General features: G+C 45.6%; 1 protein-coding gene across 11 annotated transcripts in view; it reads left to right on the forward strand.

Moving 5' to 3' along the window:
• KIF6 (kinesin family member 6) overlaps nucleotides 1–17,714 on the forward strand; it is a 369,244-nt gene that overhangs the window by 332,113 nt on the left and 19,417 nt on the right. For all 11 annotated transcript variants that reach the window (XM_039856356.1, XM_039856357.1, XM_039856361.1 and 8 more), the window contains 3 exons: nucleotides 8,746–8,830; nucleotides 10,510–10,645; nucleotides 13,086–13,183. In XM_039856356.1, coding sequence (XP_039712290.1) covers nucleotides 8,746–8,830; nucleotides 10,510–10,645; nucleotides 13,086–13,183 — 319 coding nt within the window. The remainder of the gene's footprint in view (nucleotides 1–8,745; nucleotides 8,831–10,509; nucleotides 10,646–13,085; nucleotides 13,184–17,714) is intronic.

Raw genomic sequence — 17,714 nt, forward strand, 5'->3', positions numbered from 1 at the left:
AAGAGTTCTGCAGCTTTTAACACATCTTCCTCCTTTCAGACCTTGTAGCTCTGTTTAAGACATTTTCAAAAGCAGATAGTCAAACTTCCCTTCTCCAGAGCTGTCTCTGTTGCCCCTGGGCTCACACAGAACTCTGCATATACCTTTATGATAGAACTCATCACACTGTATGGCAATTATTAGTCTCCTATTTCTCTCCCTCACTAGATGGAATAACTTTAGCCCTCCAACACCAAGCACAGTGATTGGTACACAGTAGGCCCTCTGTAAATGTTGAAAAAATGCATGAAGCACCAGCTAAGGAGCTCTGTACGCAGTTTCCAACATCTGTAAAATGGGGTGGTTGGACCAAATGATATCCTGTGCCTGGCACAGTCCCTGAAGACTTAGCTGGCATCTGCTGATAATTCGCTGAATGAACAAATGAATCTAACACTCCTCCACCCTCGAGGGCCACAATTTTACCTCTTGGGAGTACAGACATCCTTAAGACATGCAGGAAACACTCGCAGCCTTGGTGAGGAAACATGCGAGGGCTTGGATATGTTAGAGCTGTTTTCACCCTCTCAGAAATGAATAGTCAAATACTGACCCATTGGAGTAAATCAGAATGTAAAGAAATCAGCTGACCCACAGACTGAGTTGGCATCTCAGCCGGTTCTCAAGGGACTCAGGTGACTCTTAAAGGCTAGTGATAAAGTCTTACCACCTGAGTGGATCCTAATCCACAGCTACCTGTGAATATAGGACCAACCCACTTCAGTGACACAAGGTCCTAGACCGGGATCGAGGCTGAGAGTCAGAAGGAGTCCCCACCCCATTTCCCTGCCCAGTTCTCAATCACCAAGGCTTCAGACCTTTTGAATAACTCCAGACTCCCTCACCAGCCATTCTAGAGAACAGAAGGGGGCTCTGGGCACCAGGCCTGGTGCGAGTCTTGAACACAGCTGTGGTTTAGTAAAAAGAGTACTCGCCTTGGACTCAGGAGAACCCTCCTTGAATCCTCCCTCTACCATTTGCAAGTCATGTGACACTGGTGGATTAACCTTCCTGAATTTCCATTTCCTTGTCCATATGAGAACATCTGCTCCACTGGGCTGCTCTGAGCGTCGAGAGAGGTATACAAGTGATGGAGCCGAGGACAGAGTAGAATGCTCAGCAAGTTGCCATGGACTCTGGCTCTGAATGCTAGAAACCAAATGAACCGAACGCACAGACAGCATGCACTGCCCCTGGCCACAGAGCCCATCATGGCTGCGGGCTACGAACACCAGCCAGCATAGCTAATGAGGGTCACCACAGTCCCGCAGTCACCCACATTGTTCAGAGACACTATTAATTGCTCTTCTGGGCAAAAATGTAATCTAGCCTCAGGAAGGGGCCGTCTGTTGCTTTGAGCACTTGATCACTGATGATCCTGTTACTAGTTGGCAGAGCCATTTTTTTTTTTTCCATCTCACAAATGTGCAGAAACCGTGTATACTACTTCAAATGAATTGGGCATTTGACCAACATCAGTTGGTTGAGGCTGCTATAACAAATTACCATAGACTGGGTGGCTGATAAACAAAAAATAAAAATAATATCAATAATTTTATTTATATATATATATATAAAATATTTTTATATATATAAATTTATATATATTTTATTTATATATATAAAATATATATATATTTCCTCACAGTTCTATAGGCTGGAAACCTGAGATTGGGGTGCCAGCATGGTCTTGGGTTCTGCCAAGAGCCCTCACCTGGGTTGCAGACTGCTGGTTTCTCATCGTGTCCTTACATGGCAGAAAAGGAGAGAGCTAGCTTTCTGGTGTCTTCTTATAATGGCACTAATCTCATTCATAAGGGCTCCACTTCATGACCGAGTTACCTCCTGAAGGCCCTGCCTCCAAATACCATCACATTGAGGATTAAATTTCAACATATGAATTTTTTTTAGGGGGGGGACTTTCAGTCCAAAGCAATTAAACATAAAAAACAAAATTCTAGCCTCTTCATCTCCTAGACTAAAATATATTGTGGCTGACCTCTGCACCTGTCCTCTCTCTCCCTTATACATGATTTTAAAAAATCACCATTTGTGCCTGACAAATCTCAACCCAGGAAAGGTCATGGTGTCTCCTAGGAATGACTCTGTTTTGTGTATAATGAGCTGAGTAAGACCTTCTCATTTCTTCAAAGAAGTCGATTATGAGTTTGAAAATGATCTACCAGCAGGGAGTGAGGGTCATCTGTGCTCAGACACAAACAATAGGTGCTATGTGTTCCAAACAACCAACAAAAAGCTTTAAGTGGTGTTTTGAAATACTGGTGTCTATTTGGGAAACCACAGGGGAGCTTTTGTAAGGAGCCAGGGGCCCACACAAAGTAGAGGGTACATAGGAGTACGTCAGGGCATAGCTGTGGGTAGGTGACACCCAGAGAGCAAAGCAGAGGGGAAGACAGAAGCAGTGAGTGTGGGGCCTGTGGCCGTGGGTGTGAGTGTGCCCAAGCAATTATCAGTCACAGCCTTGTGTCTGCAGGGTGGTCATCACACCCTTAAGTCTGAGCAGGCCATGGGCAGCTATGGTATTACACAGAATCAACACCAAGATGGATGGTGGCATTGAACACCCATCAGCATGTGATTACTCCAACTGACAATAAATTTGAGCCTTTCAACAGGAAATGGTCTGATTGGAAAGCCAGGCTCTTTGCCGCTGAGCTGCTGACCATTGTGGTAATTGAGCCACTGACGCCATTAATCTCCATAAGGATAGACACCTTGACTCTTCAAACAAGGTGAGGCCGAGTGATCTACAGTTCTGTGAGACAGTGTAGCCCCAAGGAGGCCCAGAGTGGGTGTTCAGCAAATGAATCATTAGTTGGATAGCTGAGAAGACCAGCTGGAATGCCTCCCTGGCTCTGATGTCTGGTCTGCCGTAGAAGAGCTGCATAACTCACCACCTTCTCCCACGTAGGGCACTAGCCAAAGGACAGCCACGTTGAGCCCTGTGGCCTTTGCTCTGTGGAAACCCACAGGGCTCCTTCAGGCTCCAGTACCTGGTATAAAATGTCAATATTGCCTTCACTAGGACTCCTAGCATACAGTCAAGGAGACGGAGCAGGCTGGCTGTGGGTATTCCAGAGGCCGAACTTGGAGAGGGGCAGGCTCCAACAGGTAACAAAGCTCTTCACAGCCAGCAGGCCAGCTGCAAATGCCAGCTGGGGTCAGGGTGCAGGCTGCGGCTTTGTCAATAGAAGGCAGTTTTCACAGGCCAGACCTGGGGAAGAAACAGGCTTTCTCTCAGCCCTAGCCCCAGATCTGAAGGGCATTCATGGGAAAGAGCATCACCTTCAAATACCAAGGACAAGTCAATACTGACTTCAGTGATCTGCCCGTGGCTTCCTTCATTATCAGAACCACTGACAGAGGAAAAAGCACCAGCTTTGAAGCCAGACAGAGCTGGGCCCTGACCTCAGCTCTCCTCGCCAATGGTATGGTCCAGGCACATTACTTCCCCTGTCAGAACTCAGCTTCCCCATCTATGGTGGGGGTTGTGACAATTATATAAGATAAGACACACAAAGTACCTGACCCATGGAACAACCGCATGGTGGATATCATTATTCAGATTTTATCTGCTACCTACAAGGGCCAAGTACAGGCAGCTCCAGACCCACAGAGAGCATGTCTTCCTTGCTGCAAATCTTGAGGCCCTTTTTCTCTACAGTGGCTCCCAAAGATCGGCAGGTGGACAGGGTGTAAAGGGATGTGCTAGCTCATATACCATCCAAACCTTGGTAGCTCCTGCATTCTCGATATCTTCCGCAAGAGGTACCTGCATTGAAACTGGGCTCAGAGACTTGAGTGGTGTTTCTTAACCAGGGGTGAGCATTCACAATCACCAGGGATCCTACCAGCAAATTCCAACTCAGTAGATCTGGAGTAGGGCCCAGTTGTCTGTGCTCCTTAAGTGATTCTCATGTGCACCTCCAGTTGAGAGCCATTGAACCAAAGAAATGAGATTCTCCACATTTCCGACATCAAATAACTGTGTAAGAGAGTTTTGGGGTGCAGTGAGTGAGTATGTGGGGGTGTCGTGTGTGTGGGAAGTGGGAAGAGGAGTTGTAGCGATCTCCCTAATGACCTGAAATCATGTCAGGTGGGAGGAGGCCCACAGGAGGCTGGCCTTCCCAGCAAGTTCCCCTGTCATCCTGTGCTGCCAGTTCCAAACACCTTACACTTCAGAGGCAGGGCCAGCCTGGGACTGTGCGTGCACTGTTTGAAGTTTTTCTTACTATTAGACAGCTCAGGGCTTCCTTCTTCCATGAGTGACATTCAGATCCACACACAGCCATTAGAATGAAAATCTTTCTTGCTTTTGTGTTGCTTTGGGGCTGGCTGCCTGCGCAGATTGTGAATGTGGCCGCATAGGCCACTCATGGCTGTGACCTCCTGTTCTCTTGTCCCAGCCAGAATCCTGTGCTTGAAAGGAGGGCTCCCTGTGCCTCCTGTCAGGTGACTGGAGGTTCTGTCCCTGGCCGCAGTCCCAGCGGGCATAGAGACTTACAAAGCCCAAATACCCTTTAGTTACTCCCTCTTCTCTGTTCTTGCTCAGTGCTTTTGTTCACTTCCCTTTGAGTTCCCAGACTTTATTTCTCTTTGGAGGAGAAGATGGATAAGCCAGGCATCGGACAGCATCAGAAGCAGCCAGAGGCTGTCTTCTGGTGGGGTTACAATGCATTTCACTAAGCAAACATCACCTTTGGCAGGAGGCCCTTTGGTTGTCATGACAACGCAGACAGCTTGTGTCTTGGGGGTATGCTATGCCCTCATTCTGGCTGCCCAAGGTCCCATGCCCCTGCTTTCTCTCCCAAATCCTTTCAACAGACTTACAACATCCTGGCGCCACCTCACATTAACTGTCCTTCGGTTTGGAGTAGCTTTGTCTTGGTCAGCAAAAAACTGCTTGGCTTAGCTATCTATCAGAGGAATAGATCAAGCAAGTCCTCTCCTTGAACTCCTCCAGACTCTTGTCTCTCTCAAGGTCCTGTGTGATCTGGCCTCCGTTCCCTCACTGGCATCAGCTCCCACCACTCTACTTACACCGTGTGTGTGTATGAGAGAGAGAGAAAGAGAGAGAGAGAGAGAGAGAGAGAGAGAGAGAGAAAGAGAGAGAGGATGGTATAGAGAAGTGAGAAGAAGAGTTAAAGTGACCTCTCTCACAGAATCGTGGCTGGTAGAGGGAGGCACACTCCAGACATAGTGACCCCTTCTCACTGTTCTTCAGATGCACCAACAGGCACACCTCAGGCCCCTTGTACTTGCTGCTATGCTCTTTCCTCTGAGTTCTGCATGCTTGTTCTCTCTCTTTATTCAGATCTCTGGTTAAATGTCCCTTCCTCCGAGAGGCCTCCTTGACCATCCTGCCTAACTAACATGGCTGCTCTCCAACCTTTGTCCCGCTTTCTCTTTCCTCATAGCATCTTTGAACCCCTGACATTATATAATAGGCTCAATTTCTGTTGGTTTAATGTCTGCTTTCCCCAATAGACGTCCCCTGGCACAGGAGCAGGGCCATGGTCAACACTCATAAACATGTGTTACATAAGTGAAGGAATGACTAGTCCTGGATCCAAAGCCTGGCTCTGCTATCTGATAGCTTTATGGCGTTGAGCAAGCTACGTGGTCACCCTGAGCTTTGGTCTCCTTGTGTGGAAAGTGGAAGTGATAATATCTGCAAGCTAGAGTAGCAAGAGCAAATGAGGTGGCACAGTGAGTGCAACCTGAGGGCATGCTCCCTAGACTGTAGCAGACATCATCTCCCATTCCTGTGTCAGCTGCATTCAAAATGCTCTCCCTGCACACTCTCACACTTCCAGGGCACCGTCGACTCTGACGCCCCAGGAAAAAAACAACAAGCCATGCGACAAGATGGGAGCTACTTTCCTACAAGGAACTCTGCACTCGTGCTGGAGCACCCAGCCCATCTCAGCCTCTCTCCTTCCCTCTGCCCTGTCACAAGGCCCTTAGAAACTACCTCTGGTGGGCTGGACGAGACACCCCTGTGCAGATTCAACAGCTCTCCTTCACCTACCTCCAGCAGCCCATCATGCTGTGTATGGCCACAGGACACCCAGCCCATCACCTCAGAGCAGGGACTTCACTGAATCCCTTAGGAGTTCCCTTGATGTGGTTCAAAATATATTAAAAAGAAGAAGGAGATTCACAGCTTTGCTTTAACAGGCTGGAAGGTATATATGCCCATTTCTGAAACTGTTAAGAGAGAAAATATTCTGTCCATTTTGGGTTCTAGTATTATGTTTGATGTTCAGATACTTCCTTCAGTTTATCATATCTGACATTTTTCAGAGAGGATAAGGGCCAGTAAACACAGATAGCACTGGGTGCACCATGTACCTGAAGTCTGAACAAAGAACGGGGAAATACGAAAAGCAGCGGGAGCAGTCCCCACCCTGGAGGGGCTTCTGGTGCCTGTACCTGGGGGAGCATGGCAACATGGATAGGCAGTCTGTCTCATTAGGACCAATAAAATGCACCAGCCTGGGAGACAGTATAGTATTCAGTTGAGAAGTCTGTGGTATCTACATGTCCTGTGTTTAAGTGATGGAGTAAGACGCTTGCTCACTCAGTTTACAAGTGACAGTTGTCACTTGACACAAGGGAAAGAGAGTAGCAGGTGACTGGAAAATAAAGGACAGAATCCTAATCCACTTAGTGAATTTATCAATGGGTTAGATAATGACATAAAAAGCAACCAAAGGGAAAAGAATAAAGGTATAACAGAATAAGGACCTCCTGACAAGCTAAACTCCCAATAAATGGGAAGTGTTGCATTTGGGATCAAGAAGACAATCACACTGAAATAGGATGTGTTTTTGACAACTACTCATAAAAATACGAAAGTGTTTAAACTGATCTCAAGCTTAATAGTGGCCGATGACAAACTGACATGGCCATGACAATGACAAATCTGCTGAAAAAACAAAAAGGGGGGTGGGGCGCTGCCTGGTATAAATATTTAGCTCTTTAGAAGCAGGAAAAAAACTGGGTTCAAATCCCAGCTCTGCCACTTATCAGCTATGTGACGTTGGGTTATTCACAGAGCTCTCCGAGCCTCAGAATCTAACTGAAATGATGTGGCAATGCCGTACTTGCTGGGTTATTTTGAGAATTGGCAATAAGGTGAGTAGGGCACCTAGCCCGGTGCCTAGTAGAACTTGGCAGAACCTGGCATATAGAAGGCACTCAATAAAGGGACATTGTTAGTGATTCACCTGCTACAGTAATAAATAGCATAAATTTTTAACAACTAAGTGAGCACTTCTCTATCCTGTCCCTCTCAGACCTATCTGGAGCATTATGTCCAGATTTAGGCTCTATACTTAAGAGCAATTAGAAAGTAACAGTGTCACTGAGGCCTTAGAGAGGGAATTGGGCAGAGTCAGCCTGAGAATAAAGCTCCAGACAAATATGGTATTTTGTGGCTGTTGTTGTTCTTGTTGCTGTTAAGATATTTAAAGAAGCATCAAATTAAGGAGGACACGCTATACTGCTCCAAAGATCCAAAGCAGAGGTGAAAGGATGCTAGTGGGGTAGATCTCAGCTCAAAGTAAGAGGAAACAGAGCTGCCCACAATGAAACGTGTGAAGTAGTGAGCACCACACCAGGGAGTATTTGGACAGAAAGCAGATGACCATCTGTCAGAAATGTTATCAAAAGTATTTCTGAACCCAAGGCCCTTGCAACCAAACAAACCCAGATTTGGATCGAGATTTTTGAAGTTAGCCATGTGGTCTTGGGCAGGTTAACCCATTTGACCCTCAATGCCCTTATCTATAAAGCGGGAACAATAACACCCCAGATGAGTAGTAGAAGGATTAAGTCTGATCACGTCAAGAAAGTACCTGCCCATAGTAGATTCTCCCCTACATGGAGAAAAAGCAGGGCTGTGTGACTTTTAAGTTGCCTTCTATGAGGCTAAAAAACACAGTGCAGTCACAAAGGGACTCGGGAGGATGAACAGACGCCACCCACAGGGCTAGGGAAGGATGGACTCCAGGTGAACACACCAACCAGAGCAGGCAGCCAGGCGACCAATGGCAGTGGTCGGCATGCATGGGAACACAGCTGTCGCCAAGGCCTTGCCACGGTCCTGTCTCCCCATCTTTATAGGCAGGGCATCCGAGTGTGGGTCTCAGCTCTGGTTGCATATTAGCACTGCTTGAGTTAATCAGGCCTGGGAACCACTGCTTTAGAGGGAAGTCAAAAATAGTAAACATGATTTGAGGCTAGAGAATTCTGCACCTCAGCTGGGCAAAGAAAGATGTGAAATGGTGTAATGATGTCTTCTTAGTTTGTATCAGAGGATGGGGAAATGCTATATTTCATCTTCCTTGGGGACTCCAAAGGAAATGAGTGAATTCAATAGTAAAAGCATTAGCAGTGATGTAAGGAAGAATTCTCTTTCAGCGACAGGTGTTGGGCAGGGGGAGGGACAGCTGATGGAGCAGAATCACGGAAGCTTCCTCAGGGGCTTTCATCCAAGCAAAGGTTGCCATCCAGAGGCAGAGGCTGAAGCAGGTTTCTATCCAAAGGCCCCAGAGAATCCCACAGAGTCCTCTTTCTTCTTGGGATGCGCTTTGACTGTGTCATCTGCCCTAAATATCACACTTCTCCTTTTGCCTTTCTTCTTCATTGGAATAAACCACCAGTATCTCCCTCCTCCAGGTATCTCAGAAAACATGGCCGTGCCCTCGGTGCCAGACCTGCAGGAAGAGAAGCTGCGATCACAACTGGAGGAAGAAAAGAAAAGGTATCCTTTCTTTTCACTTGCCCAACCTCAGAGGGCTCTCAGGGATGGCTTGGAGCGGCCCAGGGCCATGCCTCCACCCAGGCTTGGCACTTCTCTGGGAAGTGGGTCCAGCAGCTGAGTCCTAAAACAGCTGGAGGAGGTGCTGCCTTAGAGCAAGCAGATGTGATGCAGGAACCCTGGGCAGTGTGAGGTTGGAATAGGGAGCAGAAGGCCAAGCCAGGCCGGGAGCTCAGACTCACGAATCAGCAGGTGCTGTTTCCTCTTGGCACCCTCCCCGGCCTGAGATCCCAGGCTGCAGCTCAGGAAGCAACTAGTCTTATTTGTCTACTGCTGCCATCTAGGGGAGTTAAGAAACATGACGACAGAGGCCTTCCTCCAGCCTGCGGCTTTACCAGCTTCCCTCCACTCTTTAGCTGTTAAGGTGTCCTGAGACCATCACACCCTCATGTGGCCATTTAGGGTCCCCAAATGATGTCAGTTACAGAGTAAAGAACCTCAAGCATAGACAGACATGTGGCCATTACTGATATACAGCATGGTCACAGAATCTCGTTTGGCACTCCAGTCAAGCTTCTTAGTTAATTCGTTCATGTATGCATTCAACCAATAGTTGCTCTCTCCTCTATGCCATGGAGAAATTTTGGGGAGATCAAAGAAGTAACCTTCTTGCCCTCAAAGTGCTGATGATGTCATTACGACACATGCCACCTCTGGGCTGGCTAGGCATGCACCCTAAGCAAATTCCATCACCTGCCCCCAAACATAATAATACTGCACACACACACACACACACATTACTTTACATGCTCTGCCATCTGAGACTTGGCGAGAACAAAGCCCCATGCAGCTGGTCTCCAGTTCACTCCTGTTAACTGTGCGCTGTGTTTTTTCCTGCCAGAATCCTCCTTCCAGAAGGCCTTGTGCTGCCCTCCTGCACAGGCACCGTTGTTCTCCACCCGCTGGGCTGACACCCCAGTTGTCCTCTTTCTCCTTCACTCTATTTACTTTTCTCAGTTCCTTTCCACTTCACTCTTCTGTGTCTTTACTCCACCCCATCTTGTCCCCTTGGTCCATATTTCCAACTTCAGGGTCATCTCAGAAGTCGAGTTGCCTTTGCAGTTTGGCTATGCACTAACGACTGTATTGTAACCTTTGGTCCTCAGAACAAAGATGAACCACCAGATGCTCAGGTAGTTAGGACTGTGGTCCTAGAATCAGATAGCCTGGTTCCCATCCTGGCTCCTCTGTTTATTAGCTCTGTGCCATAGAGCAAGTTACTTAACCTCTCCGTGCCTGAGGTTCCAAATCTGTAAAGTGGAGAGGATAATGAGAGTTTCTTCTTCATAGGGTTGTGAAGAGGATGAAAGGACTGTATATATGTGCAGTGCCTAGAACAATGCCTACCCCTTAGGATGGGCTCAATGATGGTAGTTATCATCCTTGGAGAGCGGTTGTCCGTCTCACACATAGAGGCCCATGAGCCTACTGGACGAAAACGCCTGACTCTGCTTCTCTGTGATGGACTGAAACCCTGGCTCCATACTCTGGCCTCAGTGGGCAACCATAGCACCCAGTCCCTGTTACCAATGCAGCACTGTCAGGCTTCTGAGGCACAGTCCCTGCCATCGACAGTCCCTCCCCACCAGTGACTTTCAGACTCTTCCCTGATTCCACTGTAGGTATAAAACAATGTTCACGCACCTGAAGGCCCTGAAGGTGGAGATTGAGCACTTGCAGCTGCTCATGGACAAAGCCAAGGTGAAGCTGCAGAAAGAGTTTGAAGCCTGGTGGGCAGAGGAGGCCACCAGCCTGCAGGTATGGGTGGCCGGCCGTGCCCCTTGCTACCCTAGATTTCATCCTCCTCCTGTGGCCTGGGGAACGTCAGGGCAGCTACGGGGGGCCAGGCACACATGCTCCATGGAGCTGCCAGAGGAAGAAGAGTGGGAGCTTCAACTCTCAGCTCCTGGCTCACGAAGCAAGCACTTATCTGACTGACAAGGAATGCAAAGGGTCAGCAGCTCATTGCTCCCTTGCTCTGGTACCTGTCACATAGAAAGGTGGGAGATGGAAGGGGCAGCTCCCAAAGCCAATGGATTTTTCACTGTTGCTCTGTGTAATATTCTCCAGTGATATCATATTGACAACATTATTATTTTCATACTACAGTTATATATATTACGAATATACTATATGTATGTATATGTGAGAGAGAGAAATTTTAGAAAATATAGGGAAAAAACAAAGGAATAAAAATCAGCATAATCCCACCGCTTAAGGATAACCAATATTATCAGGTTGGGTTCTATTATTTTATCTTTTTTCTATGTATATACATTTATATGATTTCATAAAAAATGAATCATTTTGGTCTTCAGTTATCACAAATGGCTTTTACATTTAATTGTATAGCATGACTACTCTTCCATGTTATTAATACTTCACCATCATTCTAATGGCTGTCACTGTTCCATCACAGGGACTTATTTTAATCTATTTAATCTATCATTTAATGTTTAGGACATATTTGTAGATAAACTTTTGCATATTTTCTAGACAAATTCCTAAAAGTTCTTTATACTATAATGAAGGTGGGAAAAAAAATCCATTTAGAAATGTCAGTACAAACCCCTGATTCTGATTGTCCTCATGTAATTCCTCAGTGATACATTGAAATGATGAAATGCACATGCTCATGTCACTTACATGGCTGGCAGAACCCTTAGAAATGATCTGACAGGCTGATCCCTTCATTTTAAGGACAAGGAAGCTGAGAGCCAAAGAAGATATTTGCCCCCAGAAAGTAAGGCAGCAGTAACAAATATGTTACCAAGTAGCCACATGACCAGACAATAGGGGAGAGTATTTAGATAAAATTAAATACATAAGATTACAAAGAAAACCAATAAGATTGAAATACAATTTTCAAAACATTTTTAAAACAATATGGCATAATAATACATGTACCACTTTACTAATTCAGTAATTAATCTTATCAATTATAAATTAATAAGAGGTGGGCTCAATTTTTACCATAATTTCAAAGTAATGATGAACACACTATTTCGAGATTTCTGCATCTGTAATGTAATATGAAATGTCTGTGATTTCTACTGGTGACAAAGTCACTGGTACTGCTAATACAACTGTGGTTTGCTGTCTACAGTTATCATTAAAAGAAATGCTAAATTTCAGGTAGAAGTCAGGAAAAATCAAGATATGATTGGTTCCCATCCACATTCATAGCACCCCTAGGTCCTGTCTGTTCTCCAGTTAAGAGCCCTTCCTAGTGAGGTCGTTGGTGAGTGAGGTGTCAGCCACTGCCAGGACCCAAGGGATTTCAGTCCCTGAATAGTAGATGAGGGACATCCCATGTGATTCAGGAAATGTCTGGGCAAGGCTGACAGAGTCAGACAGTTTATGACTTACATAGACAGTGAAAGCCAGAGCAGCCAGAGGTTTCAGCTCCGTGTGTCCTCTGTCCCACAGGGTATCGCTGAAACAAAAGGGACCAGATGAGTGCAACAGGGATGATGGGGCATCCTGTTCCTGAAAAGCCAATTCTATGCTTATGCTGAGTGGTTTTACAGTCTGCAGATATATTCTGAGTGAAGCGAGGCAGAAATCCTTAAACCTCATCAGAACATGAGAGGCAATAAGAAACTGTCCCATGTCAGTATCTTGGGGAGACAGGGAGGCAGATGGGAAATAGTCTTGTAGCAGCTATTCATAAGCCTCTATGCTCTCGTGTTCTGGGAAAATCATAGGGCATTCTGCCAAGACTCACAGAAGCTACAGTTGAAGCCTTATCCACGAGCCCCGTGTGAAACATGCAAGGTTCCAGGCACCGTGGCAGAGCTGTTCCCTACACAAAGTGTTCAGTGGAGTTCTCCTCACTCTGGTAGCATCTCTTTGGGACAAGAGGAAGCAAAACCAGAAAGGACTTCTGGAGAATTATCAGATCACATTTTAAACATTTTTTTTTTCCTAACGACCAAAGATCATACATGCTCAATTTGGAAAACTTAGCCCAGAAAAGCACAAAGTATAAACCCCACATCACCTGTAATCTTGCCATCCAAAATATTTTGATGCCCATCATTATGGTCATTATTACGTTTAGATTGATTTTTTTCTCATGTGTGTTGTATATACCAACTTTTATAGCTGCCTTTTCCCCTTAAGTAATACATCAAGGACACTTTCCCATGTCATTAGATTCAAGCTAACACTGTGAAACTCCTTCTTGGGCCAATAGGTAGACACTCCAGCAGTGCAGTCACTCAATCTCACGAAGCCCTTTCACCAGACGCCTGAATCCCTGCACGAAAGGCCCCAGCTTCTCTCTAACAAAAGGTAAGGAGAGAACTCTGCAGACAGGCTGAGAGTACCCAGAAAAGGCTTCCTACCTGTCCTCAACCCATTCTTGCTGCTCTAATCATCTCTCTATAGGCTGCATGATTCAGGAGGATCAATCACTTTTAATGTTAAATTGGTTATAGATACCCAGGCCAGTGGCTTTCTGGCTTGTTTGAGCACATCCCCTTCAGCCCTTCCCCTTTAATCTGACAGCCAATAGACCGTGTGCCATGGCAACAAGAGACAAGAGGTTCGACGTGAAGCCCTGGTCCTGAGCCCTGAGCAGGAAGAAGGGGGCTGGCAGTAGAGGAGAGGTCAGGGTAGCGTGGGAGAGGGGAGATGTTGGTGCTCATGCAGAGAGTAGTCAGCCTGCCAGGATACAGGAGAGCGCTGGTAAAAGACTGCCTTATCACAGATTCAGGAGAGATGTGAGCAGCGCCCCCTGAGGACAGCCCTGAGCCAGTTTTCTAACGATGGCATGATCCAACAGAGCCTCTCCTCACACAGAGGGCACCTTTTGAAGGCAGATTCTTTCTCATGCCATGCATGTTGTTATCTCTTTCCAACCAGACAACAACTCCGCCACCAAGGAGTGATCCGTTGACTGAGTTTAAAAAGGAGCTGAGATCTCTCATTGAAAATGTGAAACAGAACTTTTTAAAAAGCAGTTGGGTGGTGGGGGCGGGGGGGTCTTGTCAGAGAGTATCCTTGATATGATGTGATGAGAATGCCACTTTACCTCTGTGGTCTTCTTCTGAAAAACCCATAACCCCAGTTAAATCATCATTGAGGGACATTCTACAAAATACCTGACAGTATTCCTCAAAACTGTCAAGGTCATCAAAAACAGGAAAGTCTGAGAAACTACCACAAATAAGAAGAGCCTAAGGAGATACTATAACAAAGTGTAATGTGCTGTCCTGGATAGAATCCTGGATCAAAAAAGTACATTCGGTACAAACTAAGAAAATTTGAATGAAGTTTGGACTTTAGTTAATAATAATGAATGAGAATAGGTTCGTTAGTTGAAACAAATGTGTCATACTAATATAAGATTGTATAACAAGGGAAACTAGTTATAGGGTACACTGAAACTATTTGTACTATCTATGCCACTTTTCTATAATATAAAACTATTCTTTTAAAAAAAAACCCTGGACTTCTCCACATACCCCAAACTGGCCCTCAGTGTCAGTACATCCGCTTTATCCTAGTTTTAGAAAACATCTCCTGTGTGAGCCCCCAAGCCCAGGGTCAACAACTGTCAAATACGTTCTGTTCGGCTATCCTGCTGTTTTAAAAGGCAGTGTAAATCCATAAAAGAAAAATTGATAAGTTTGACTTTATTAAAATTAATGCTGCTCTGTGAAAGACACTGTTAAGAGAATGAAGAAGCAAGCCATGGACTGGGAGAAGATATTTGCAAACCATATCTGATAAAAGATTTGTATCCAAAATATACAAAAAACTCTTATAATTCAACAACAATTTTTAAAAGGGCAAAAGAGCTGAACGGCCACCTCACCAAAGAAGACATGCAGATGGCAGATTAGTGTACAATAAGATGCTCAATATCATAAGCCATTAAGGAAATGCAAATTAAAACAACAGTGACATACCATGACACACCTATTAGAATGGCTAAAATCCAAAAGCATGACACCACCAACGCTGGCGAGGATGCGGAGCAACAGAAACTCTCATTCATTGCTGGTAGGAATGCAGAATGATACAGCCGCCTTAGAAGACAGTTTGACAGTTTCTTATAAAACTAAACACACTCTTTCCATAACATCCAGCAACCACACTCCTTGGTATTTACCCAAAGGAATTAAAAACTTATGTCTGCACAAAAACCTGCCCATAGATGTTTACAGCAGCTTTATTCATAACCGCCAAAACTGGAAGCAACCAAGATGTTCTTCAAAAGATGAATGGATAAATAAACTATGGTTCATCCAGACAATGGAATGTTATCAGCACTAAAAGGAAATGAGCTATCAAGCCATGAAAAGACGTGGAGGAAGCTTAAATGCATGTTACTAAGTGAAAGGCTACCTACTATATGACTCCAACTATGACCTTCTGGAAAAAGCAAGACTTTGGAGACAGTAAAAAGATTGCTGGCTGCTGCGGGGAGAAGGGAGGGTGGAAAGGATGAATGAGGGGACACAGGAGATTTTTAAGTCAATGAAACTATGCTGTAGGATACTTTAATAGTAGATATATGATACTGTGCAGTTGTCAAAACCCATAGAATATACAATAGAAAGAGCAAGCCCCCATGTAAGCTATGGACTTCACTTAATAATAATGTATTAACATCAGTTCATCAGTTATAACAAATATACCACACCAATGCAAGATGTTAATGATAGGGGAAACAACAAGGGGTGGGGGATACAATGGAACGCTCTGTACTATCCACTCAATTTTCTATAAACCTAAAACTTCTCTAAAAAATAAGCCATCAATTTAAAAAAAAAAAATGGAAGGCAGCGTAAGTAGACAGTTACACTGCTCTATGGCACTACAGGCAGCTCAGCACTAGTGTCCTACACAGACCCTCTCCGTGCTTTCGCTTGGGTACCTGCCAACCTCTGGGGCACTTGAGTGTTCAACCCTTGTATACCTTCCTCCTTCCTCACGCAGGGCCCCCTCCCTGAAACCCCAGGACTCCACAGCGCATGTTTGAAAAACACTGATCCAGGCCAACCAAGAGGACAGAGCTTCCTCGAGTCTGGCTCCATTCTGAGCCTCTCGTGTGTCTGTCACATGTGAATAAACTCTCCTCCCAGTTGTGAAGCTCAGAACCCCTGGTTATTTCTCCAGCTTGTTTCTGAACTCTACTATAGGTCCTATTGGTATAAATATCCTGCCCAAGAAATAGGAAGCCCATCTCTAACTAACTTTTATTTTACTTCAAGGATAATTTCCTTGCACTTGTATGTGTGTGTGAGATGGCTGGGGGTATCAAGAAAGGCCCAGTAAACACAGCCCAGGGCTATTAGGTAGAAACAGACTACGCCTGCCAAGTGAAGTTCAGACCTTGAATTTCAAAGGTGCATATCAGATCACCCATAGGAGTTTTTCTCAAATATTCCTACTAGAACTCTACCCAAGCCCCTTTGATGACTGCTGGGAAGAAAGTCTTCGGGGAGATGGTTCTCAGGTGGGCCCTGGAGCCCTGTCATCTGTGTGGCAGCTAGTATTATGGTCAGATTTCTCCCTCAGCAGAGAAAACCAAGTGTCCTGAAACCAAGTGTTAAGATACCTCGACTGTGAGTGGTTGGCACCCCAAATTCCCTCTCACACAGTAGTTTGGATACCAAAAATTACAGGTGGAAAGTGCTGAGACAGGATCAGAACCCAGGCCGGCCAGCGTCTGGAAGAGTGATGACGAGGTTTTGTTTGCTCCATCTTTTGCGAAAGTCTAAACTGAAGGGACTCCACCCCACTCCTCATATCAAGTTCCTTTAACGTAAATGACTGCCCTTTTGGGCACATGTATGTTCTGTTGTTTAGTAGGAGGTGGCATTTTCCCACCCATATTCTGTACTATTTCATACAAACGTGCTTTCTTTATATTCTGCCAAATGCCAGGTCCTCCTGCTCAAGGCCTTCACTCTGTCAAAGTGTCCACAGTCTGATTTTCTCAAAGGGCCAAGATTTTCAAAGAGGAAACCTGTGCTTCCTTCGAAGGCCAGCCTCTGACTGGAAAACCAGAACTCCCTCCCTGTTGTTGGCCCCACCATTTCAGCTGGGAAACCCTGGAATTAGTCTCCTCATTTTACTAATGATTTCTTTCTTTTTTTTCTTTCGTCTCCCTCCATGTGCTTCTTTGTCCTTCTCTTACACTATCAGCCAAGGCTGCCACTCTTTATGGCTTGTCCATTCGTCCACTCTGCTGCCAGCCTTTACCTGCCAGCATCTCTAAGAGGTGCTCACCATAGACTAGATCTAAGAACTAGCCACTGGGCAGGGCCTCCTAGGATCTCCTTGTAAAACCCACCATTAGAATCATGCTCCTCCTCCAGCATCCTCTTTGTCTGAGAAGTAGGGCCTACACTGGCTTTGGCGCTCTTGGACATTCCTTAGGTATTCCAGCTGTGCTTGGCAAGAGGTCTTTAAATCTGAAGTCCAGAACCTTAGATATCAAGAAGTGCATCAGACCACCATTGGTTGACTCCAAAGAGTCCCCTCAGTTTAGACTTTCACAAAAGATGGAGCAAACAAAACTTCGTCATCACTCTTCCAAGCAGTGGGCCCTTGGGCAAGTCAGTTTCCCACTTTGAGATTCCCTCATCTCTTTTGTAAGATGCATCAAGTTTCCCCAGATGCTATTATTCTATGAGCAGATAAATGTTCTAGTGCCATTGAGGAGCTGCTGGAGGGAGAGAGCAAGAGTCTGGCTGACTCTTTCTACCTGAGCTCCGCTGTGGCTGCTCTTGATGGACTCACTGCTGCCAGGGGCTGGTCCTCTGCATCTCAGGTTTATCACTTCCTCAAAGATGCTCATACTCAATTT

The sequence above is a fragment of the Pteropus medius genome, unplaced genomic scaffold, assembly GCF_902729225.1.
Source record: "Pteropus medius unplaced genomic scaffold, Ma_sr-lr_union100, whole genome shotgun sequence".
In the NCBI taxonomy this organism is placed as follows: Eukaryota; Metazoa; Chordata; class Mammalia; order Chiroptera; family Pteropodidae; genus Pteropus; species Pteropus medius.